Genomic DNA, 26,615 nt, shown 5'->3' with positions numbered 1-26,615 from the left:
TGGGTCCTTCTGGTGCTGATTCCCAGGTGGTTGGGTTTGTGTATGTTCTAGGACCCTGTGGGTCTCCAACAAACTCTCCTGTGAGGCTAGGAGTTTCTCCCACTGCCGCCTCAACCCCCACAGGTGTTTTCAGTCAGAAGTTTGAGGCTTTATTTCCCCGTGCTTGAGTCCTGGGTTGTGAGGTCTGTCTCGCTCCCCCGTTGCTCCTCCCAGTTTATGTGTGTGTGAATGTGGGACCGCCCAGTCCTCCAGCCTCTGCCTTGTGGTGACTCCTCGCCTCCCGGCTGCCCATCTCCGACCCTCCTACTGGTCTGCGTGAGTGTTTCTTCTTTATCTCCTTGGTTGTCAGACTTCCATACAGTTCGATTTTCTGGCAGTTCTGGTTGTTTTTGGTTTTTAAATTTGTTGTTGTCCTTCTTTTGGTTGTGTGAGGAGGCACTATGTGTCTACCTGTGCCTCCATCTTGGCCGGAAGTCCAAATTCTTATATCAGAAGTAAATGTGCTAAGTATTACCTCAAGAAGTTATATGTAGAGCGAAAGAATAAATCTAAATAAAACAGAAGAAATATTAATGATAAAGGTGAAAATTAAGAGACTAAAAAATAGGGATGAACAAAGCCAGAAGTTGTTTCTTTGAAAAGAGTTGCAGCACTGATAACCTTCTGCCAATAATGTTCAAGGAAAAAAAGGTGAAGCCCTGGGTGGGTAGCTCAGTTGGTTAGAGCATTGTACCCCATACGCCAAGGTTGCAGGTGTGATCCCTGGTCGGGCCATGTACAAGACACAACCAATGGAATGTGAGGGTGATTTGGCTGTGACATCTGTCACCCCATTGATCACCAGGGTTGATTTGGCTGGCTAGGCAGGTGTCCCCTTCCTTCCTCACTGATTCATGTGCGTCCCTCCCAAAGCTGCTCGCTTGGTCGAAGAGGACCTCCCCAATTAGAGGAGAGGACGGGTCTTCAGTCAAGGGTATATGAGTTGCTGCACTTCCCTGCTAGAACCTCCAAACAAGCTCTCAAGAAACAACCAAGGAAAGCATAAATAAGTGAAACAACAACTCTATGTTTCTCTCTCTCTCTCTATCTCACTCTCTCAGTCTGTCTCTCATCAATGAAAAAAAGTGAGAAGGCAAAAAATAAACAATATTAAGAATAGTAAAAACAAAGTTACAGATGCTACAAAAATGACATGGATTACAAAAGGATATTACTAACAACTTCCTGACAATGAAACGAACCTCTTAGAAAAATAAGTTATCAAAACTAATTAAAGAAGATGGAAAACCAAAATAATTTACAAACATTAGGAAATTGAATCAGTATGCAAACATTTCCCCACAAAGAAAACACTGGGTCTGGCCCTTGTTGGTTAGAGTGTTGCTCCAATATGCCAAGGTTGCAGGTTTCATCGCTGGTTAGGGCACCTACAAGTTTCAGCCAGTGAATGTATGAATGGATACAGCAACAAATCTGTTTCTCTCCCTCTCTCTCTCAAATCAATAAATAAAACAAAATAAACACTAGGTCCAGATGGGTTTATTGATCATTTTTTCCAAATGTTTGAACAGCAAATAATTCTATCTCATAAAACTATCTAGATGCTTAAAAAAGAAGAAACTGTCCTTTCTCATTTTACAAGGCCTGCAAAACTTTGATACCAAAACAAGCAAAAGTAATTTCAGACAGGAAAATTATAGATCAGATTCACTCACAGACATAAACACACAAATCCAAAACAAATTATTGATGCATGTAATCCTGCTTTTTATAAAAATGCTAATATATCACACCAAGTTGGGTTTGTCCCAGGAATGCAAACTTGATTTAACTTTAGAAAAACAATCATTGCCACTCATTACCTTCCGAGATTAAAGGAGAAAATCAACAATCATGTCATTAGCCACAGGAAAAACATTTGACAACATTTAACAGCTGGTAATGTAAAAAACTCTGAGCAATGTGGAAATAGAAGGGAAAGTCTTCATCCTCATAACGAGCGTTATCAAAACTACAGCAAATATCCTCGATTTGAAAGCATTACTTTTCTAAGATTAGAAGACAAGGGTACCAACTATCACCACACAAATGATAAAGAAAGGATTGATACACTTACATAAATTAAAAATAAGAGTATCTGTTCACCAAAATACACCATTAAGAAAAGTGAAATGACAGGGTAAAAACTTGGGGAAATAATATGCAACATTTATAACTGGAAAATATAAAGAACTAAGAAAGATACAAACAGTGCAATAGAAAAACAGGCAAAATACTAGAATACCTCACAGAAAACTCAAATGGCCAACAAACATGAAAAAAGGTTAATCTCACTAGTAATCAGGAAAATACAATTTGAAATACTACAATGATAATACTAATAAGAGTTAACATTATGGTGTGCTTACCGTGTCACACAGACTATTTTAGTGCTATAATTATAGTAACTTAAAAAAATATCACAACAATACTGTGTGAAAGTATGGTAGGCATTAGTACTATTAACTGATGATATGCCCTGCATGAGGAAACTCAGAAAGTCTTAAAGTCAGGCATCGCAACGCCTTACATTTTGTTCTTTTTCAAATTTTTGTGACATTTCTACATCTTTTGTATCTTTGTAAGAATTTTAGAATCTGCTTGTGAGTTTCTAAAAATGCATTTTGCTGGGGTTATGATTGCAATTGCATTGAGTCTATAAATCAATTGGGGGAATAATTGACATCTTAACAAAAGAGTAAGAGATATAAAAAGTGGACAAAAGGAAGTGAATAGTAAGATGCAAGCATAAATCCAAATATAGCAGTAATTATATTAAATGTAAATGGACTAAAAATTTTTCTTGTTGAAACAAGGAAAGAGCAACCTTCCAATTTTAGGCTTAGCTCGACTCTGAATAAAATGTAGTTAATAACTACAACAGAAAAGGCAGGGATTATTCCTAGAGCAAAATGTGGAAGAGGAAGTAGCTTTTAGCTGCCAGTTCTGCGAGGCTGAATTCCCAGTGAAGTTTGAAGCAATAAAAGCTGTCCTTTCAGTGCTGTGGATTGTTTTTTAACATGCAAAAGATGGACTTTAATCTGTCTTTGTTACAGACCTTTTATTTTGAGGAGTCCTCCAGAATGTGTCCTTAAGTAATGCAAATGTAAAGCAAAGACTCTCTATGGAAGCTGTTTGAAAGGCTAAACCGGGCTTTGTTGTTGCAAATTGTTTTAAATTCTTGCTACTGTTGCTTAAACTCCAGTTTGGTCTTTTCACAGGAATGGTTGTGGCTAGTTTTCTTTCAAATTAACCAAAGGCAAACAGCTCATCTCTATACATACAGGGGTGAGTAAAAGTAGGTTTACAATTGTAACACAAACAAATAATACAATAATTAATACATGCAAATACATGAATAAACTCACAACTGTAAACCTACTTTTGCCCATTCCTGTATTATTCTGAAGACCACACACTAGTCTCACATGAAAAACTTATTTTCTCTACATTAATATGACTTTATCTGTCCTCTTTGGAGATATAAAAACCTTGCTTTTGGAAAATAAAAACCTTGCTTTATTCTTCTAAAAGAGAATTCCCCAGAACATGTTTTCTCCCCTGTATTTTCATTACAAATAGTTCCCATTTTATCTGAGGATGTATCTGTCTGATCAATCTAAGATGGAAAATATCCTTTCTAATAGATTATCTTATATCTTTAAATTTCTCTCCTAACTTGGGGAAGGAGCGGGAAGTGGGCGGCGGAGGGTGATTTGGTAAATCTCATCACACCTCACATATCATCAGTGTCCTTGGCAGGATATGGAGTTGGTTGGACCATAATCTGACCATGTAAGTTTTTGTTATTATTGAATGGCCCAGGGGTGTCCAACCTTTTGGCATCTCTGGGCCACACTGGAAGAAGAGTTATCTCTGACCACACATTAAATACCCAAACACTAACGAAAACTGATGAGCAAAAAATGGTTTTAAGTAAATTTATGATATTACGTTGGGCCGCATTCATATCCATCCCGGGCCTGGGCTGCAGGTTGGACATCCCACAGTCTAAGATTATAATAGAGAAAATCTATAGAGATAGAAAAGTATAGGTTGTGCTATAAAGAAGGCAGGGCTCGCACTGGGGGTAGAAATTTCACCTTGGTGGTTTAAAATTGTTCATTTACTAGCAAAGGTATTTTAAAAAATCCGTACTGCTTGTACACTGCCACAGAGATGCAAAGAGACATACTAGAAGAGCGTATAATATGGGGCCATATTAATAAAATGTATACAGGGGCCACTCATCAACTGCCGAACAAATAGGGAAAATAGTCAATACAACAAAACTTCGGAAAGTAAACATCGAAGTTAAGGCAGTGAGAGGGTGGTCTTTAAAAGGTAAAACTGGGATAAAACGAGGTGTTCGGGGAGATAGTCTGTGCAGGAGGCAGGAATCAGATAAAAGCCTATTAGCAGGAAAACACACGCAAAATTATTACGCATTTAGTTGGTCTTTTTATTTGTCATTTATGACCTTTCCAGTGAATGCAGTAAAAAAAAAAAAAAAAAGAAAAGAAAAGAAAAAGTATGACTCAATCTCCGCCTCAAGGAGTTTACACTAGATGAGAGACAAGACAAAGAAACACATCTGCAGCCAGCAGAGGACAGACAGGCCACGAGAAAGTGCCAGTTCGGGTGGTTCAGCCATAATTTCAGACAAGAGCAGTTCCGCATAGGGCAGAAGCAGAAGACAGGCTTTGGAGTGAGACAGGTCTAGGCTCCAAACTCAGATGTGTGCCACAAATACCTGTGTGACCTTGTGCCAGTCTTACCACCCTGGTCTATGGTGTTTGCTATAAAAATGACTCTAATAAGGTCCACCAAGTCTCTTAGTTGCGGGGAGAACGAAATCGTGATTTGACAAAGAGCTTGACCTGAGTATCTAAGTTCCCCCCTCTCTCCCCTCTCATCACACCGCCTCTTCTTCCCACAGTAGGAGTGAAGGATTCGAGTAGAAAGGGAAGGATGAAGGGAGGCAACTTCCTCCCCGCCCTTGCCCTTGCCCCCTCCCCTCCGCCCCAGCTCCCGACCTCAAGTTCCGGGAGAGTCACTGTGGAAGTGGGGTGAGGGCACAGAAGTGGGGTGGGAGCATCTGCTCACTGTAAACACAGACGCCATCAAGAGTTCAGATTCTGTCTAGCCACCGGATTTCCGCGCCACACTGATGTCACCCCACCCTTGTGCCTACCCTCAGTTTCCCCAGCTGTGTAATGGGGATACAACATCTCTCCCGAGAACCTGCCTGACCTAACCGCGTGAAGGCGAGAAAGAGCCCCGAGTTGTTCTCCAGCCCCACCAGGTCCCCCTCCCAGTTCAGCTTTGGCCTTTTGTACCGGCCCCACGTGACCCGCCGGCTCTTCTCTCTTAACCGCTCCCCCCCCCACCGGCCCTCCGGCCTTTCCCAGCTCCTGGCCCCGCTATTCCCGCTCCTCCGCTGCCCCCCTCCCGCGCTCCTGCTCCCTCCTCCTCCCCACCTTGCCGCCCTGGCAGGCTGTTCCCTCTCCCTCCTCCAGGCAGCCGTTCCCTCGCGACGCTTCCCCTCCCCCCGCGGCTGTTCCACCGCCTCGCCGCCCCTCCCCCCGGCCAGAGCTCACTGTCTCCAAGATGGCGGCCGTGTCAGTTTGGGGCATCTCCGCGGTCGGGGCCGGGGCCCCGGGATCCCGGCTCTCTTCCTCCCCGGTAAGTAGCCGAGAGGCCACCCCTGGCCGCCCCTGGCCGTCGAGCCCAGGGCTGAGCCGCTCTGGGGCCCACTCAGCCACCTTGCAGGGTCGGCGGGCCGCTGCAGGCCCCATCGCGGCCTGCGCCGCCTCCCGCTGCTCTGCGCCAGGCCTCGGGCTGGGGCGCCGCGGCCGCCCCCTCGCGCCCGGCCGGCGCCGGGCTCCCCCCCAGCCTGCAGCCCGCGCGCTGCAGGCCCAACGCTCCCGCCGCCCTCCCGCCGGTCGGGCGCAGCTGGGGGGGGTGTCTGCGGGTGGGCGGGTGGTGAGGGGCGGCCCAGGCCGCGGGGCCTCGGGCTGGGCTGTGCCGGTGAGCCCGCTCTCCCTCGGGGGCGCGCCCACCACCCCGGCCCCACCTGCGCCCCGCCGCTCGCCACCCCAGCCGGCAGCGGCCCCTCCTGCCCGCGCTCCCCAGCGCTCGCTCTCCGGCTCGGGCTGGGTGTGCGGAGGTCCCAGCGGAGCTGCGGCGGCAAGTGGGGGTGACAGGCTGGCGGGTGTTGTGGTGCGGAGGAGGCTGCACGTGTGGGGTTGTGTCTGTCGGGCTGTCAGCCGGGGCGCCGGCAGGGGAGGCGGCGGGCTGCCTGTCAACGGCCGGCCGGTGTGGACAGGGGCTGCCGGACCTGTCAGCTTCCCCCGCCGCCTGCGCGCCCCGAGCCCTCCTGGGAAGCAGCCTCCGTGGGGCTTGGAGTTTGGAGGGGCTGGGAGCCGGGGATCCATTGCTCTTCACTCTTTCGCGGGGTTTCGTGGTTAACTTGGTCCCCGCGCCCAGGTTCCGTCTGATGGGAACGGCGTGCCCGTTGGCAAGCTGCAGGGTTGGTGCGTTCAAGTTTTTAAAGTTTCTCGCTCTTTTAAAAAGCGAGCGCGAAGATTGTTTGGGGGTGGGGAATGGAGGCCGGGGAAGGCCCGTCGGAAGCAGGCTGTGCTTTCTCGCGAGCGGCTGGTGTGCTGGCAGAGTTGAAAGTTCGAGTCTTCGGGCGCTGCACTTTCCGAGGACCGGAGACTCTGGAAAGCTCCCGGCCGCCGAGACCGCGAGTGAGCAACTGTCATTCATTCTCGCACCTGCGGCTCCAGCAGGTGGGACGTCCCGGCGTCTCGGACTTAGGCTGTAGCTTCTCGTCCACTTTAGCGTCAGTGTCCGCAGAACGAACTTCCGTGGAGTAGCGATACTGCGGTTTTTATCCTCTTGAGACTCTCACCGAAATGAAGCACAGCTCTCTCAGGGGGCTTCTTTTTAGTCGGCTAATTTAAAAATAAATCTTGGCGCAGATTTGAGTGTTTGCTTCAGCCTTTTCTTTCCTGCCAGAGTTAATAGTATGATCCCTTTCCTAGTGTCTATTAGGTTTTCTTTGGATTTTAATGTCACTGTTAGGAATAATTGCTGTGGGAGCCATTTTCTAGCATTGTTTATATTGTAAATGCTCCCCAGAATAAGAGCAGAGGTCTAAAAAAACACTTAAGTTAGTTAAGTTTAGTTTTGGAAGCAAAGGAGTTAGATTGAGAATTTATTATTTTGGTGACTTTTTAAAAAGATTTTTATCTGCCATGTTCTTTTGTCTGAAAGGATAATATTGACTTTGATCCTGGAGAGGCAGTGTATTAGTATGTTTGTGTTTTATTTATTGATGTTCATTTCAGGACCGCAGTCTTGAACCTGTATGAGATCTCTTTAGAACCACAAACAGGGAATACTTTTTCTTTCCCAAACTGTACATTTGATACGTAGTGTGTACATTTGAACACAGTGATTCTGGGCCTTTCTCATTTCTAGTTTCTCTGTAGATTGGTTATGAACATTTTGACTGTTGTTACTCCTTCAAATATATTGAATCTTAGTGTTTTAGTTTGGCTATGAGAAGCTATTGACATGTAATTCTTAAAGTTAGATTAACGTTGGATTATTTAAAAATTCCTTAAGTACTTTTCACACTTGACTATTTTCAGCATTATTTTTGTTTCCATTTGGAATGTTTAAGGTAATTTGTACTTAAAATATGAACTTGGTCTGTGTAAATTGTATTTGTTTCTTTAATACATGAACAAGTTAAAAATTTTCTCAGTGATTTTGTGTGTATCTTAGTGACTTGTTTTTATTCAGTCTGAATGTCTGGAATTTTAAAAGATGAAAGATTCACTCTTACTCTCATTACAGGATTCTTTCTACTAATCCAGATACTTGTTGAAGTGCTGAATAGTTTCTTGGGCAAAGATGTCAAGGAAGAGTTTCAGTTCATAGACTGGTGAGCAGAGACTGGAGTACAGAATAGCCAGCACCCTCTAGTTACTTGTAGCCTAAGGTCATTCATAGTGCATCTCATTTTGTTTCCTCATTATATCTTAATAATTTATATTTTTCTTTTCATTTTTATCCCAGTGGTTTACATACATGATTGGAGTGTTGATAGAAACATGTTAAAACTCCTACAGGTGCTTAATAAACATTTGCTATTTGATTGCTTTTAAAGACTAGGATGTTTCAAGTACAGCTTATTCACAAAATGGGCCTTGATAGAAAATTGACTTTGTTTTATTTTTTTTTCAGGCATAAGGTGCACAATATTCTGCTGGAAATGATGTGTTCTTGAGTTTTTACGACTTTATGAAGAGACCCATGTGTGATGCTATTGAGAAATTTATTGGGAAGTTTGAAGACATTTCAAATGACAGGTTGTTTTGGTTTCTAAAATAAAGTGGGGAGGCATTCTGTTTTGTGAAAGGAGGAAGGACTTAGGCCAGAAAACTTGTATGCTATGGTTAACTGGTTCCCAGCCTCCGAGAATGTTGTTTTCCATGGTGTAAAACTTACTCAGCATCAGGATAAGGGATAACGACTCTATGGATATACGAATCCTTCACCATGGTAAAACTCGCTAACCCGCTGTATACGGAATGGATTTTGGAGGCCATCAAAAAAGTGAAGAAGCAAAAACAGCGTCCTTCAGAAGAAAGGATATGCAATGCAGTGTCTTCATCCCACGGCTTGGATCGTAAAACTGTTTTAGAACAATTGGAGTTGAGTGTTAAAGATGGAACCATTTTAAAAGTTTCAAATAAAGGTCTCAATTCCTATAAAGATCCTGATAATCCTGGGCGAATAGCACTTCCTAAACCTCGAAACCATGGAAAATTGGACAATAAACAAAATGTAGATTGGAATAAACTGATCAAGCGGGCAGTTGATGGCTTGGCAGAGGCCGATGGCTCAACTTTGAAAAGCATTGAACGTTTTTTGAAAGGTCAGAAGGATGTGTCTGCATTATTTGGAGGCAGTGCCGCCTCTGGTTTTCACCAGCAGTTACGATTGGCTATTAAACGCGCTGTTGGCCATGGCAGACTCCTTAAAGATGGACCTCTTTATCGGCTCAACACTAAAGCCACCAATGTGGATGGGAAAGAGAGTTGTGAGTCTCTTTCCTCTTTACCTCCAGTGTCACTCCTTCCACATGAAAAGGATAAGGTGAGAATGGTATATGCATCAGTGTTCATAGAGCTGATGATGTAGCATGTTAAAAGATGCATTTCTAGGAAGTAATATAGAAGTTACACGAGTTTTGTGTTTGGAGACTTGTGAAATGGTCAACTCTGGTTTTTTACGGCTGAGTTCTAGGTATGACAATTCAGTAGATGCTAATTGTTCTGATACTTTGTTCTGATGCTAATTGTTGTGAGATTTTTGATGCCTGAGTCAAAGTGTAGACTGTTGATCTACCTAAACGAATGGGTGTAGTTTAGAATTAAAAAAGCAGTATACAACTTTAAAACTGTTTTGTGAAAGTTCTTTTAATACTATAGGGTGGAAGTTAATGGGAAGCCAGATGAATGTTGGAGCATGAATTTGAAAGAAGGTGACTCTTGAGAACCTGTGTTCTTTCTTTTTTTCCATTTTGCTGCAGATTAGCATTAGACAGGAATGAGACCCATTCTGCTGACCCATAGTAATAGCTAAGCAAATTTAGCAGTTCTTATTTCTGCTCTTTATATTTCAACTTTCTGTTGTATATTCTTTGCATGTCATGAGTACTAAATATTATCTATGGCAGGTAAAACTGCATGGGTTAGGAATACAGCATTCTATGTTAGTAAAGGTCTGGGGAGTTGGGACTTTCAATGCACAGGTGATATACTGGTACCTTTTTCTGCTGTTTTCTGCTGTTATTTTGTGTGGTTGAAAGTATGTCTTCTTAACAGTAAATTTTGGCCCTTAAGTAGGTATTTGGGGATGAGGAAAATTTTGATAATAGCTGTTTTCTTACATTGACCTGGTGTCCTGGTAGCTGTATATTTATTTCAATTGCTTTGAGTTGTAGGTGTTGTATACTTTGTATACAATAGTAAAATAATCTTTATTTTGCTTAAGATCATGGAGATTACAATCTTCTAGGATGAGAAGATTGTAAATTTAACATTGTATATAATTAAAAATATTTGAGACTTGATCTAAATTTACTGCAGTTAATAACCCACCTATAGATATTTGTTGAAATAACAATTGAAAACAGAATTTTTGTTGCAAGTTTCTAGAGATCTATTTTAGAGCTAATTTTTTTCTCTGTGAACTTTGAAATAGAAACATTATCTTACTATTAATACCCTTAAAATGAATTTGATAGAGAATTATATTCATAAAATGGCTTTATATCATTTAAGCATTTATTAAGAGTGTTATTGAATATTCAGGGTGGACAAATATAACTAAAATGCTTTATTCTATTGTTCAGTGCTATAAGAACTCAATCTGTAAGAACTGTTTCTTAATCACTTAATGGCTGAAGTGAAATAAAATATAACAGTTGATTTCTACAATTGTTTTAAAATGACTTACAGGTGAATGGCATGGAAGCAGAATAATTTATAGTTTAGGATGAATTTAGAGTCATATCTGTGGATTGAGTATTATAAATTCTTGTTAGAACATTTGGGTGCTTGGCTTGTATTATAATTTCCCTTGCTTGAGTTAGATATTTTAATAAATAAAAAATATTAGTCATACATGAAATTTCAGTTGTGCATATTTAAAAAAAATAGGTAGTGTAGTGTAGTGTAGTGTAGGACAAATCTGAGTTCTATTACCCTAGGATTTTACTTTTGAAAGGGACTTGGAGAACCATCTAACCCAACGATTCTTATTATGCAGCTGAGCTAAGTTTCATCTATAATTGTATAGACCTGCTGGTGTACTTTGGATAAAAGTGTGTCCTTTGGTTACATAACTTTAGGAGTATACATTTGGGAAAATTGAGTTTTATTGAGTAGACTGCTATGTATGTATACTGACTGGTCTTATTGGAAAACTAATTTCAAGAGTTGGTGGGATCTGTTTATATTTTTAAATGTAGCCTCATTTGCAGTAGTGAATTTCCTGACTGACTTTCCCCAAAGACAGGATTGTTAAATTCATTTTTACTGGGGGCCACATGAGCCTCATGGTTGCCTTCAAAGGGCTAAAATAATTTTAGGACTGTATAAATGTAACTACTCCTTAACTGTTAAGGAGTTGAAATTACATTCACCCCTTTAAAGGCAACCATGAGGTCAATGTGGCCCTGGTGAAAATGAGTTTGACATCCCTGTCCAAAGGTATGAAGAGTTCACATTCGGTATCATAATACAGTAAACTGTAGGGTGAAGAATTATTCCTTCTCTAAATAGATTGCAATGTATTTCTGTCTCCTTTCATTGTATTTTAACTACTTTCTTTCCTCTTTTTTAAACTAGCCAGTGGATTCCTATGTGGAATTGATTGGCTTGCTGTTATGAACCTAGATAATTTCAAAAAAAAATTATGCAGAGTGTATTTTTGACAGTGATGGAGAAAGGAAAGAGTAGGCCAGAAGTAGCTTCACTTATAGGCATTTATTAGTTCAGCAAATAGGTATTGGGCACCCACTGTGGGCCAGGCACTCTGCTTAAAACTGAAATGGCTTGGAACTCTAGAGTGTTATCTTCTCTGGAATGCAAATACAGGGTCTGGCAGAAGTAATGCCTGCTTGCGTGTGGTTGGTAGGGCAATAATATGGGTGTAATAATTTATAGCTTTAATTTGAACAGTTCACCTAAAATGTCATATGATGTGCTTGAGTGTGATATTGTTATGTTACAGAATTGCATGCTTATGATTTTGTAATAAAAGATTTTGTAATAAAAAAGGGGCGTTATTTGTGCCGCACCCTGTGTATCTCTTGGCCTGTTCAGCAGTGGGGTGAGAGATGAAATTCAGGGACTATATGGGGTAACTTGAGCAAGTACTTGTTTACATTTTTCTATATCAATTCTAACTTTTTATTTATTTCAATCAACCTTTGGAAGGAACTGTAGACATATATGTTAAGATTTTCAGTAGCTGAGTAATATTTGCTCTTTTCAATGAGATCAGCTGTGTAGAAATATTTTAAAGAATTTTTGTGAAGGTGCTTGAACTTAAGTATGTTTTCACATTGATAGGAGAAACTGGGATACTATGATTTAAAAGTTTATGTATGTTCTAAGATAAATAGCTGAACTAGCTTTAGGTGTGGTAATTTACAGTGAATTTATTCATTTTTTTAACTTAATGATGTATTTACTGTGTGCCAGGCATTACTTGAAAAGCTAATTTTATTACCTCCTGTAATTCTCATGCAACTCAGTGAGGTTAGGACTGTTGCTTTACAGATGAAGAAACTGAGACATAAGAGATTCAGTACCTTATCCAAGTCGGATATCAGGTGACAGATCTAGGATTTGAACTTGGGCAGTCTGACCTCAGATTCATTGTATGATAACAGTTTATCTCCTGCCTCTTGGGAGCTGTTATGTATAATGCCTGTCACTGCACTGAAATACATAATTGTGCGTGTTCTTGGTGTTAACTTCATAGCACATTCTCTAATTGTGGAAGGACACATTTCTCCCTCAGCCCATACACTCACTCTTTGTGTCCCTTTTTTCTCTTTCTGTCATTGCATGAATTCTAAAACTGACTTTAAACCTGTGATAAGAATATATCAGAAATGAAGATTATGAATAATCTAGTTTTGTCTACCTGAGGTCCATAAAAAGTAGTTTGTCTATGTTACATTTTGTTTTATTTTTTAAAAATAATTTCTAAGCTTATTAATTTTTAGTTCAGTTGTCACTGAAGTTTTATCATTTGCAGTTTGGGATCTGAGGCATGGCTGTAATAGCGTGTTTTCATTTGGGACAAAATGTTGCTTTCCCTTAAATTGTGGGATATAGGTGAGGGTGATATTGTGTAAGTGGCTTAAATAACAACTTCGTCCTTGTACATTTCTTCCTTTTTGAAATATAAGTATTACTATAACATGTGCTCATTTATTTCATTTATTTATTATTCATTCAGCAAACATTTAGATGCGGACCACGAACAGTGCATTGAGGATTTAGGCCCTGTTGTGGTTTAAGACAGCATACAGTCCAAATTATTTTGCTATTGGAACTTGGCATTTTAGATTCATGGAATAAGCAGGATCTTAGATTTTTGGTGTAGAGATCTGATTAGAATGGAAATATGTTTTCAAGTTATGAGAATTAAAAATGATAAAATTTTGATTTAGTTATTTGAAAATGGCCTATAATTTATAGTAAAATTGCTTCACATTTATGTTAGAATAGTGGTATTATAAAATTGTTTATATTTAGAAACTTTATGTTCAGTATCCTGTTACTATGATACTTTTTCATAATTGTTAGTGCCGTTAAATTCAGGGATGTATTAACTGCTTGACAGGATGATTGGTCATTTGAAAAACAAAACAAAAACAATTACAAACCATTGGAAGCAAAAGATGCTATAAAAACGTTGAGAAGAGATAAAGTAGTGGTAAATAAGTGGAAAAAAATCTCTATTCAAAGTATATATTAAGATTTTTTAATGAGAACATGCAAAGCAAGTGTATTTAGTAGTAATTGGAAAACATTTTGGGGGGAAATTTTTCAAAAAAGATTTTATTTATTTTCAGAGAGAGGGGAAGGAAGGGGGGACAGAAACATCAGTTGGTTGCCTCTTGCATACCCCCAACTGGGGACCTGGCCCGCAACCAGGCATGAGCTCTGACAGGGAATTGAACCTGTGAACTTTCAATTTGCAGGCCAGCACTCAATCCACTGAGCCACACCAGCCAGGGCAGTAAACTTTTTTAAAATTACAAGTTTTAATTCTTACATTATAGAGGAGGGAATGGAGGATGATGCTGACATACCAGTTTTTAAATAAATAATGCTTATTTTAGAGAGAATTATCCTAACCATGTATAGTGAATTGTGGGTTTTGCCTCATGGCAAGGACATAGTGATATGAATAATGTGGATTTGAGTTTGCAACTGACTAATCTCAATAATCACAATTTTTATACATTTCTTACATCATTGTTTACAGCATATTTTGGTGACTCCGAAGGTTCTGCGTCCTGAGGAGAAGCTAGCTAGAAATAAAAATTTGTCACTAACGAGTCATTGAGGTAGATTAAGTATACATGTTGTTAGAAATTGACTTTCTCTCATTATGCTGAGTGAAATAAGCCAGGCGGTGAGGGACAAATACCATATGATCTCACCTTTGACTGGAACATAATCAATAGAAGAAAAAACCAAACAAAATATAACCAGAGACATTGAAGTTAAGAACAATCTAAGAATAGCCAGAGCGGGGGGGACAGTGGGAAGAGGGGATTACAGGAACTACTATAAAGGACACATGGGAGGTGGGTTCACCTGGGGTGGGGTGGAGGGATGGGGAGAAAAGGCATACATCTGTAATTGAATAACAATAAAAAAAAAAGAAATTGACTCTCTCACCAGACTCGTTCATGTTAAAAAAGACAAAAACAAATTTAAAAATAACTCTGTTAGAGATCATGTTTGTAATGCAATGTATGTTTAAATTCAACCAACTCTACAGATACTTTTTTGGTCTTCTAGTTAGTGTATGAACTTTGTGTGCTTTGGTAATTTTCAGCCTATAACACACTGTGAAAGAAAACTTAAGCCACTGAACAATCTTTAGTTTAGTCATTGCTAATCAAAACTACTGTACCCAAAACTTCTATGCACACACCTAGACATATTTCTTGTACTTACAATTACTAGCACTTTATTCTTCCGTGGGTAACTTCTAATAAATTGATGAAATAAAGAGAAGAAATTAGTAAAGACATCAGATACTCTAAATTGCTTTAGGAATAGAGACCTTGAGGATCTAAACATTTTTCTTTGCCCTATATCAGTAAGTCAGGGGAATGTAAGCAGTTGCTTATAGAAACCTATTAATATCTAACATTTGTTAAGGGCTAGCAGTGTGTTGGCCACTGTTCTGAGTGCTTTAATGTGTACTTTCTACTTGAAGTCTAAGGAGAACTTTACATGGTTAAGTTTTATAGCCATAATATACTTACATAATAGTTCTTTAATAACATTTAATAATACAAATTTTCATTATTGCTTCTCATAAGACACCATATGGAAAGTTAACATATGCAAAATACATTATGTTTCTCCTTATCCTTATTGCCTGTTTTTTTGTTTAGTTCGTCTTGACACATGGCCGGCCACCACTGTTTTACATTACATTTATTTTTAATACTATGAAAGCGAATAGATAACAGGAACTGTTTTATGAATGTGGAAAAAAATGTTATCATTCCAGGCCTCTTGAGTTTGTAAGAATATCCTTGACCATTTTTTTTCTCTTTCTATTTAAAGTATTGGAGAAAGTATATTTTTTACACTTACTTGGTTCTTAGCTATATGAGAGAACTGAATGAATCTGGGTACCAAATTTGCTGGTTAAAGTTGAATTAAATTTTTTTTTAGTGAACTGGGAAGTGTTTCTTAATGAATACTTTTCATGCTCTGATTTAACATTTTTTAAGAAACAAATCTTACATATAGGAATTATTAAGAGCCTCATTCTGGTACAGTTGTTTACCAGTTGGCTACTCAGGGTGGAGTCAGTTCATAGAGGATCTGCAGCAAATGAATTAGACCAGCAGCAACTTCAGCTCTTCTGCTTTCCCCTGTTTGTGCAGGATTAGGACTCCTTCAGCTGCAGCTGGTTCCCAGGAATATCTAGGCGGTTTCGTTCTGGTTTTTCCTTTGACAGGAAAGTCATAGTTCCCAACAGATGGCTTTCATCAGCACTATACATAACTCTGTAAATTCAGGTTCACAGAATTGCTTTCAACTTCATTAGGGAACAGGTGAGAAAACAGTACGTAGTAAGGGATGAAATTAAGCATAGGGGTTATTATAATAGTGCAGCATTTAGATTTGCAGAATGACGTTCTGGGTCAAAATAGTTTTTAACTGCCAGCAATTAAAAAAGAAAAGACTTCCTAAGAAAAAATAAATCAGAGTGTAATGTTGATTAAGGTTTAGTTTACAGATGGATTGATTATATTATGTTTTTAAAGTATAGACAATTTCTCAGAAAGAAGAATTGAGTCTTCTGCATTTTGTAGAATTTTATAGCAATCTTGGGTAACAATGACTCTAATTTTATTTCACAAATAGAGAAACTGAATGCTAAGGAGATTAAGTGTCTTTTTGCATGCCACACAGCAAGTTAATCAAATCTGGGAGAAGTGGTCAGGCCCTTCTCTGTTCTGTGCTTTTTTTCATTAGACTGTAGTACTGTTTTATAGTATTAGAGAGTAATGAGTATACACTAATGTAGTTAGAGCACTCTTCCTTCATGGAAACCATAGAATAAAACCCTGGTTTAGAGAATTTTGGTGGTTTTTATAAGCCACAAATATGTAAATCTGGTTGTTTCAGTGTTCGAAGATAGCTATATACTCTAAAAGTCAAAACAATTTTTTTTGAAGGGGGAGGGGAAAGACTGGTTTCTTATTGCCCAAATCAGAGGAATTAGAAAGTCTTCTTATATGTTCAGCTAAATATTAGAAGAACATGTTACGCTACCTTAATGTGGGAAGAAAAAGTACTCCTTGAGTTTTGAAAAAAATGTCCACTTACAGTGAAGTCTGATTTGCAAAAAGTGTACAACACAGATGACCTGTGAGTGACTTGGATAATTGGTTAGAACATAAAAATTTTAATATTGAGACAGGAAGGTACAAGCCTGTCCATTTATCAATGAAGTAATTCATAGAAAAAGCGTGACGAAGTATGGGCAGATTAAGAGTATCAGTCTATCACTCATTGTTATGCATATTTAGTATCTTGATTCTGGGTGATTTGTAATACCAGTACACAAACTTTACAGGGAAGGTAGTATACAAGAGATCATGTTCACCATTTTGGGTCTTCATGGTAACAGTTCATCTCTGCAATACTTTGTCATAAAACTTAGCAAATGGAATAGTGGGAAATTAAGGTTAAGATCAAGGACAGTTATTTATAAAATACTTGGGTGGTTTTAAGAGTATTGGCAAAACTTGTTAAGGAGAAAATGAAGTCTAGTAGAAAGAAAATCTGGCATCTAAAAAACTTAAAATCTTTGTATATGTGAAAGACAGCTGATTCATGTGCTGTTTTTTTGTGCAGAAGAGATGGTTTCCGTGTATGTGGGGTGTTGTTATGCTTATCCTATAGCCCGCTTTTTCCTCCAGTGAACTGTGGACAGTTCTTGACCTAGGGGAGCTGCTAAGTGTTGATTATCAATTCTTTCTGCTTAGTAGAGTGCAGGGTTTTTTTTCTTAGTCATTGGTCTACAGTGAAGCATTTAACTCTTGCATTTTCTACAACCTATAACAGAACTCTTGCAAACATTACATTTTTTGTGTGTTTTGAGTGTTATGCTATGCTTTAATTGTTTCCCAACTTTTCTATTCAGGACATCTTTAAATATCTGACTTACTAAACAGTTTAGATCCTCTTTCACCATTTTCCTGCTTTAGTTATTTCCTTCCATGCGAGTCAGGTTTCTTTAATTTTGTAACATAAATCTAAAGCCCAATTCTTTCTAAAGCAGAGGTCTTGACACTGAATCCACTTCAGAATTTTGAGAGGAGCCTTAAAATGTAGTAAAGCCAAACCAATTAAATTAGACCCTAGCAGTGGGGCCCAGATTTCAGTTTTGTTTTAAGTTTCCGTGTGCATTTAATGTACAGCCAGGGCTAAGAACCACTGCTCTAACACTTAGAACCTACATCTGTGTAGTGGAAAGTGGCTGAGGGAGTCAGGTCAGAAGGAGCAGTCACTTTTACCTAATAATTGAAATTCAGACAAATACAGGAAACAACATCCCACCTACTCTCATGAGCACACATTGAACCCAGGACAGTGTACTTCTGGAAGCCAAAAACTTTGTTTTATCCTACTCCCTGATCATAACTGCCTCGATTCCACCTTTCTTTATCATTTTGAAGAAAATTGCACAAACCATGCAGTGGGGTGCCACTTAGAAATTTGAGGCCTCTAATCGCAGCTCTACCCTCTGCTTGGGGCGGGGGGCAGAGGGGGGGGATGTATGTCTGTGTCTGTAGTCTTCTCTTGCAGCAGTTTAGCATTTCCTCCAACCCTTTTGCCTTTTCATTTTTAACAGACCTGTCATGTCCTACTTCTTAGAATAGAATCTGTCCAGCTGTATGAGCTCATGCAACTTATACCTCTCCCACATTAACCTGAAAACATCTGTACTTCTTGTTACACCCTTTGCTGCCTTTTCAGAGGATGTAAGAGAAGTGTCTTGTCTAGAGCTAATTTCTCCATTTATGTGCAGGACCCTGGTCTTTCTTGTCTCAGGGAGTTTATTTCATCTGTGTAATGTTCTCAGTCTTTTCACTTTTTGCCCCTTAGCATGGGAAATTCTCTCCCATCAATTTAGGATAAAACAGACAATACCATTTCAGATCCTTCTCTCCGTCTACACCCTATCTGTTTCCTTTCCTTCATTTTGAAGCTTCTTGGGAAAAAAACAAACTGTATTCATTCCAAATCTGTTGCAATCTGGCCTTTGGCCCTAGGGCACCATTTAGAGCTCTTGCGGACAGTTTTCAGTCTTTATCTTACTTGACCTCTCAGCAGGTATTTGACACTTGCCAACTTGCCAACCATCAGGTATTCTCTCCTCACTTGGCCTGTGGGATAATTCTTTCTTCCTAGGTGTCTTCCCTGCTCCTTCCATCTTAATGGTAATTCATTTTGAGTTTACTGGCTTTTCATCTTTTGCTTTTTAAAAAATCTTACCTGTAGGATTCCCTAAGGTTCTGTTCTTTGTGCACTTCTCATTGTTTCAACCTCCCTGAGTTCTCTCTCAACTATCTCTCCTCTACTAAGTTCATCTGAATCCAAACCTATCTTGTTCTCTCTGCACTTACATCACTATGTAGTGTCTTAACTCACTCACTTCAAATTCCTGATGACCCACATGGAATTTATCACCCTCTTCCAACTTGCTCTTCTGATTTCTTACCGAGGTGGGAGGCATTGCTATTGGCTCTGATTACTAAAACAAACTTTGATGTTATCTCCTACACCTCATTTGCACCTGTTTTGTATTCAGTTCTTTCATTCACAGTCCTACTTCTTTAACATCTCTCCTTTTTAAAGTATATTTTATTGATTATGCTATTGTAGTTGTCTCATTATTTTTTTCCCCTTTTCCCCCTCTGCCCAGCATGCCCTCGCCACCCCGCCCAGGAAAATTCCTCCCCCGCTCCATAGTTCATGTCCATGGGTTGTACATATAAGTTCTTTGGCTTCTCCATTTCCTATACTATTCTTAACCTCCCCCGTCTATGTTGTACCTAGTATTTATGCTACTTACTCCCTGTACCTTTCTCCCCAGCCCCCCCTCCCTGCTGATAACCCTCCATGTGATCTCTGTTTCTGCAATCCTGTTCCTATTTTAGTTGTTTGCTTACTTTGTTTTTGTTTGGGGGTTCAGTTGTTGATAGTTGTGAGTTTGTTATCATTTGACTGTTCATAGTTTTGGTCATCTTTTTTTAGGTAAGTCCCTTTAACATTTCATATAATAAGGGCTTGGTGATGATGAACAACTTTAACTTAACATTGTCTGGGAAGCACTTTATCTGCCCTTCCATTCTAAATGATACCTTTGCTGCATAGAGTAATCTTGGATGTAGGTCTTCACTAGCTTTTCATGACTTGGAATACTTCTTTCCAGCCCATTCTTGCCTGTAAGGCTTCTTTTGAGAAATCAGCTGGTAGTCTAAAGGGAACTCGTTTGTAGGTAACTGTCTCCTTCTCTCTTGCTGCTTATAAGATTCTCTCCTCTTTAATCTTGGCTAATGTAATTATGATGTGCCTTGCTGTGTGCTTCCTTGGTCCAACTTCTTTGGGACTGTCTGAGCTTCCTGGACTTCCTGAAAGTCTATTTACTTTGCCAGATTGGGGAAGTTCTCCTTCATTAAGTTTTTAAATAAGTTTCTAATTTCTTGTTCTTCCTCTTATCCTTCTGGCACCCCTATGATTCAGATGTTGGAATGTTTAAAGTTGTCCTGGAGTTTACTAAGCCTTTCCTCATTTTTTTGCATTCTTGTTTCTTCATTCTGTTCTGGTTGAATGTTTTTCTTCCTCTGCTACAAATTGATTTGAGTCCCAGTTTCCTTCCCTTCACTGTTGGTTCCCTTTATTTCACTTTTCAATCTTCACTTTTTCCTCTATTTTGCAGCCATACTTAACCAGTTCTGTGAGCATCTTGATTACTAGTGTTTTGAACTGTGTATCTGATAGGTTGGCTATCTCTTCATTGCTTAGTTTTTTTTTACTGGAGTTTTGATCTGTTCATTCATCTCTTCTTTCATTTGGGCCATATTTCTTTGTCTTGGTGGGTGCACCTGCTATGTTGTAAGGGGCGGAGCCTTACATATTCGCCAGGGTGGGGCAACTCACTTTGTTGCCTCATGGCACTTCTGTGGGGGAGGGGTTCAAGAGGGAACAATACTGCTTGGTTGGCTCTTGGCTGGCTTTCAGTCACTTCCCCTGCTATCCATAAGCAAATCGGGCCCTTCTGGTGCTGATTCCCTGGTGGGTGGTTTTGTGTATGTTCTGGTACCTTGTGAGTCTCTCCAATGGACTCTCCTGTGAGACTGGGAGTTTCTCCTGTTGCTGCAACCCCACAGATTTTTTGTTTTGTTTTGTTTTTTTGTTTTAAAGATATTAGTTATTTATTTTTAGAGAGTGGAAGGGAGGGAGTAAGAGAGGGAGAGAAACATCAGTGTGTGGTTGCCTTTTGCACGCCCCCCACTGGGGACGTGGCCTGCAACCCAGGCATGTGCCCTGACTGGGAATTGAACCAGCAATCTATTGGTTCAAAGGCCCAGGCTCAATCCATTGAGCCACAACAGCCAGGGAGCCCCGTAACGTTTTTACAGCCAGAGGGTTTGAGGCTTTATTTCTTCACACTGGAACCCTGGGTTGTGTGATCTGTCTCACTCTCCAGTTGTTTCTCCCTGTTTATCTGCATGCAAATGTGGGACCACCAGTTGCTACCTCCCCTTCCTGGTCCTCCAGCCGCACCTTGCTGCGCATAATTTTCACCCCCACTGCCTGTCTCCGCCCCTCCTATCTGTCTGGATGAATGTTTCTTCTCTAACTCCTTGGTTGTCAGACTTCCATACAGTTCGATTTTCTGGCAGTTTTGGTTGTTTTTTGTTTTTAAATTTGTTGTTGTCCTTCTCTTGGTTGTGTGAGGAGGCAGTGTATCTACCTACATCTCCATCTTGGCTGGAAGTTAACAGCTCTTTTAGTTCACCTTTTCTTCATTCCATCTGCTACTTCTTAGTGCAGGTTCTTGTCATTTTTCTCCTGATTTACCGTAGAAGCTTCCTCATTGGTTTATCTTCCTCCAGCATCCTCTCCTTTCAGTCTCCATTATTGCCAGGAATGATCTTATTAAAAAGCAATTAAGAACCCAGGCTCAAGAACCAGACCATCTGGATTTGCATCTCATATTGGCACTACTTGTTTTATGACCTTGGGTAATTGGTTTAATCTTTCTTCACCATGCTGCTTTCTATAAAGTGGGGATAATGCAGTACCTATCTGATAATGAAGTTATGAAGATTTAATGAGTCAATACATATTAGTGTTGTCTAATAGAGCTATGTGTGGTGGTTGAATGTCCTATATCTGTGCTCAATACAGTGGCCAGCTCTTGAAATGAGGATTGTTGACTAAAGAACTAAATTTTAAATTTAATTGTAATTTAATTGAAATAGCCACATATATCTAGTAGTTACTAGACAGTACAGGATACATGAAGTCCAGTGCACTATAAATGTTAGCTATTATTATCATCTTTCTAAAATTAAATTTACTCCTTTTTTAAAAATCCTTTAGTGCCAGTTTTTTTTTTACCTTCACCCGAGGACATGCTTATTGATTTTAGAGAAGAGAAGGGAGGGAGAGAGAATGGGAGAGAAATGTCAATGTGAAGGAGAAACATTGATTGCCCATTGCATGCACTCTGATTGGGGATGGAACCCGCAATGTAGGCATGTGCCCCCACTGGGAATTGAACCTGCGACCTTTTAGTTTACAGGCGATGGTTCAACCAACTGAGCCACACCGGTCAGGGCTATGTGTGATTTTTAAGTTGCTTCTTCACCTTTTCCTTGCTCCATACTTGTCTACTAGTAGTCCTTCATATCCTTTCTGTGTTCCATTATACCAGTGGTTCTGAAAGTGTGGTCCTGGGACTAGAAGCAGCAGTAGTGCCACCTGAAAACTTGTTTGAAATGCAATTCTTGGGTCATATTCCTGGCCAACAGAATCACAAACTTGGGATGGGGTCCAGCAGCTTGTATGTTAATAAATCCTCCATGGGAATCGGATGCTTGCTGTGGTTTGAGAACCACTGCATATTCCAAACTACTTGCATTTCCTTAGATCCACCTTATTTTCTCTTGATCTTATATTTATCACTTCTTCAAATGATCATCCTTGGATTGAGAACCAAGATGGCGGCATAGGTAGACACACTGCGCCTCCTCGCACAACCAGAACTGACAGAAAATCGAACGGCAAGGAAGTCCTACACCAAGTAGATAAAAAAGGAACATATATCCAGACTGGTAGGAGGGGTGGATATGGGCACCGGGGTGGAGAGGACTCGTGGGCCATGGCGGGACCGAGACTGGCGGAGTGTGGGATGAACGGGGCTTGTGGTCTGACCACTAGAAGACCCTGCGGCCCCACATTCGCGCACAGATAAACCGAGAGGGCCAGACTCAGAGTGGCAGAGAACGGGGCAGGCAGAGCGCGGGTAGCACCCCGTGGCCCCACACTCGTGCACAGATAAACTGGAACGAACGGAGGGGAGCAAAGCGGGATGCATAACCCAGTGCTCCAGCGTAGGGGAAATAAAGCCTCAAACCTCTGATTGAAAACGCCTGTGGGGGTTGGGGCGGCAGCAGGAGAAACTTCCAGCCTCACAGGAGAGGTTGTTGGAGAGACCCACAGGGGCCTGGAGTGTACACAGGCCCACCCACTCGGGAACCAGCACCAGAGGGGCCCAATTTCATTGTGGGTAGCGGAGGCAGCGACTGCAATCCGGTGGAGAGTGGAGCGGGCGCCATTGCTCCCTCTCGGCCCCTCCCCCACGTACAGCGTCACAGCGCAGCGACCAGCGTTACCCCGCCCCAGGGAACACCTAAGGCTCCACCTCTTTAAGTAACAGATGCACCAAGACAAAAAAAAAAAAAAAAAGGCCCAAATGACAGAACACTTCAAAGCTCTGGAAAAAATACAACTAAGCGAAGAAGAGATAGCCAACCTATCAGATGCATAGTTCAAAACACTGGTTATTAAGATGCTCACAGAATTGGTTGAATTTGTTCGAAAACTAGATGAAAAAATGAAGGCTATGCCAAGAGAAACAAAGGAAAATGTACAGGGAACCAATAGTGATGCGAAGGAAATTGGGACTCAGATCAATGGTGTGGACCAGAAGGAAGAAAGAAACATCCAACCAGAAAAGAATGAAGCAACAAGAATTCAGGAAAATGAGGAGAGGCTTAGGAACCTCCAGGACATCTTGAAACGTTCCAACATCCGAATTATAGGGGTGCCAGAAGGAGAAGAGGAAGAACAAAAAATTGAAAACTTATTTGAACAAATAATGAAGAACTTCCCCAGTCTGGCAAAGGAAATAGACTTCCAGGAAGTCCAGGAAGCTCAGAGAGTCCCAAAGAAGCTGGACCCAAGGAGGAACACACCAAGGCACATCATAATTACATTAGCCAAGATTAAGCAGAAGGAGAGAATCTCAGAAGCAGCAAGAGAAAAGGACACAATTACCTACAAAGGGGTTCCCATAAGACTATCAGCTGATTTCTCCAAAGAGACCTTACAGGCAAGAAGGGACTGGCAAGAAGTATTCCAAGTCATGAAAGGCAAGGGCCTACATCCAAGATTACTCTATGCAGCAAAGCTATCATTTAGAATGAAAGGGCAGATAAAGTGCTTCTCAGATAAGGTCAAGTTAAAGGAGTTCATCATCACCAAGCCATTATTATATGAAATGTTAAAGGGACTTATCTAAGAAAAAGAAGATAAAAAATATGAACAGTAAAAATGACAGCAAACTCACAGTAATTAACAACCACACCTAAAACCAAAACAAAAGAAAACTAAGCAAACAACTAGAACAGAAACAGAAGCACAGAAATGGAGATCACATTGAGGGTTATCAATAGGGAATTGGGAGGGGGAGAGAGGGGGAAAAGGTACAGAGAATAGGTAGCATAAATGGTAGGTACAAAATAGACAGGGGGAGGGTAAGAATAGTGTAGGAAATGTAGAAGCCAAAGAACTTGTAAGTATGACCCATGGACACGAACTATAGGGGGGGAATGTGGGAGGGAGGGGGTGGGCAGGATGGAGTTGAGTGAAGGGGCAGAAATGGGACAACTGTAATAGCATAATCAATAAATATATATTAAAAAAAGGATCATCCTGTCTGTCTCCCTCACCAATTAGCTCTAATTTAACTTTGCAGACTTTATTTAGGCATATACTCTTTCAGTTTCTTCCTTCTTTTTCGTTCACCCATTCTGCTTCCATGCTGACTTAGAGCTAGCTCTCTCTGTCCTGATATCCTGTACGTACCTCCCTCATAGCCTGTTTTACATTGCATTGCTTTAGCCTCTCTCTCCTACTAGACAGTGACTTTAGGATCTTGCTTTTCATCTTTGTATACCTTTTAATCTAACACAATGTCTAGTAAGCTTTACAAGTATTTGTGGAACATCTTACAGGTGCCAGCACAGTGAGTAGGTCATGGGTAAAGGAGATACAGTCCCTATAATTAACACCCACAGTGATAAGTGCTCTGATGGGATAAAACAGCTCAGTGGAAGCACAGGGTGGGGGAAGTTAGGGAAGTCTTTTCAGAGGAAGTCACATGTGAGAGATCAGTGGGATGGGGAAGCTCATGGGTGGGGTGGGAAAGAGAGCGGTTCCTGCAAAGGGAACAGCATGTACAAAGGCCTAGAAGCAAAACATTGTAGACTCATAATAAATGTTTCATTGAAGATGAATAAAACACCAAATCCCATGTCTGACTTTTAGATCTTGGTTTTGAAGTCACTGCTCCCCTCAGCAAACATTAGTTAGCATTTTATATGGTTAAGGTTTGTGATAGGGTAACCTCCAAGCCAGCAGGATACACTTATTTTTTTCCCCTTTTAATGATAGAAGAAGGAATATGTTTTATCTGAAGCATTATTCTGCAGGGCAAGTAACATCAGTGGAGGCAGAGGTAAACACATTCCTCTCATTGTGTAATAACAGACCAAGATCTTAAACTAACAACTTCAAACTTGGAGCACTAACAAAGCATATCATTAAGAAGGCTGCAAGGTGGCCAGCATCACGACCACAACGGTTGTCACTTCCATAGTCCCACTCTGTATTGACCCTTTTTGCTCTTGTTGCTGTCATTTTAGGCTGCCTGTTGCTCATGTTAACCCTCATTTGTAAAAGCACCAAAGCCTTGGTAGATGTGCTGTGTCAGTTCTAATTTTTAGTTGTTGAATACCTGCTTTTGTCTGTTTGGGATTTTATATATGTAATTTTCAGTAAAAACTTATCTTTTACTCTCTTTGAATGCTTTACAAGTGGGTTGGCTCCATCATCTATCTTTGAAAGAATGATAAAAATAATTTTATTTCTGATAACTTCAGCTAAACAGAGAACTCTTAACTTCAGCCAAGACCCAGAGAAGAAAAAGGGGAAGTAAAAAATAAAGTCTTCCTCCAAAACTTCATATGGGTGGTAATGACATGTTTCTGAAGTGTCTCACAGATTATAAATAATTTTGCTTTCATGTATATTTTATATAACATTTTTATAGTAAGGAAAGCAATCCAGGTGCTGTGAGAGCCAGGCTTTATTTATGCAGAATTATATGGTTAGGTAAGGGAATGAATGGAAATGGTGCCCAGCTGTCTTTCAAGTCCAGGGCTCCTTCAGCCACATCATGCTGCCTCATGTTCATGAAAATGACAAACATTAAACGAAGTAGATACTGCTTTAGCATTTACATCTCCTAAAACACATCTCTTAAAGTATTTATCAAATCATGTGTGTTATTAATCTATGTATCCAGGTCCTGGTACTTTGTAATATGCTCAGAAAATGTTTTTTAATTGAAACTGTCAATGTTTCAACTGAAGGGGGGAGTGATAGAATTAGGGTGATTTTTAAAAAGCATTAATTCTCTTAATAAACTCAGAAGCCAAACCATTTATCCTCTCAAAATTTATAGCCTGTGTAGATTAAAAGGAGAAAGTTTCAGATGTTTTCTGCAAATGTTTGATAACTCAGGTGAAGAGTACCATTTGCTACTTCCTTCAAGGTAATATTCGTTGTCTATTAACCATATAGCATTTTTAATAGTTTAAGAAATTGTTTTCCCAGTGTAGATAACACATT

At 40.2% G+C, this 26,615-nt stretch overlaps 2 protein-coding genes across 5 annotated transcripts in view; one reads left to right on the top strand and one right to left on the bottom strand.

Moving 5' to 3' along the window:
* AP3M2 (adaptor related protein complex 3 subunit mu 2) overlaps positions 1–5,771 on the bottom strand; it is a 59,149-nt gene extending 53,378 nt beyond the window's left edge. Inside the window, exon 1 of one of the 2 annotated variants that reach the window (XM_045186598.3) lies at positions 5,640–5,771. The gene's annotated coding sequence lies outside the window, so the exon portion shown is untranslated. The remainder of the gene's footprint in view (positions 1–5,639) is intronic. The other variant, XM_053916856.2, reaches the window with a different exon arrangement.
* The window catches only part of KAT6A (lysine acetyltransferase 6A), a 102,364-nt gene continuing 81,355 nt past the window's right edge, over positions 5,607–26,615 (top strand). For 2 of the 3 annotated variants that reach the window (XM_071220163.1, XM_024578988.3), the window contains exons 1-2: positions 5,607–5,724; positions 8,299–9,213. In XM_071220163.1, the coding sequence (XP_071076264.1) occupies positions 8,614–9,213 (600 nt within the window). In that variant the 5' untranslated portion in view covers positions 5,607–5,724; positions 8,299–8,613. Of the gene's footprint in view, positions 5,725–7,906; positions 7,997–8,298; positions 9,214–26,615 lie in introns of those variants that run through there. The other variant, XM_045186596.3, reaches the window with a different exon arrangement.

This window comes from Desmodus rotundus, chromosome 13, assembly GCF_022682495.2.
Source record: "Desmodus rotundus isolate HL8 chromosome 13, HLdesRot8A.1, whole genome shotgun sequence".
Classification (NCBI taxonomy): domain Eukaryota; kingdom Metazoa; phylum Chordata; class Mammalia; order Chiroptera; family Phyllostomidae; genus Desmodus; species Desmodus rotundus.
This window is presented reverse-complemented; position numbering and strand designations above follow the sequence as displayed.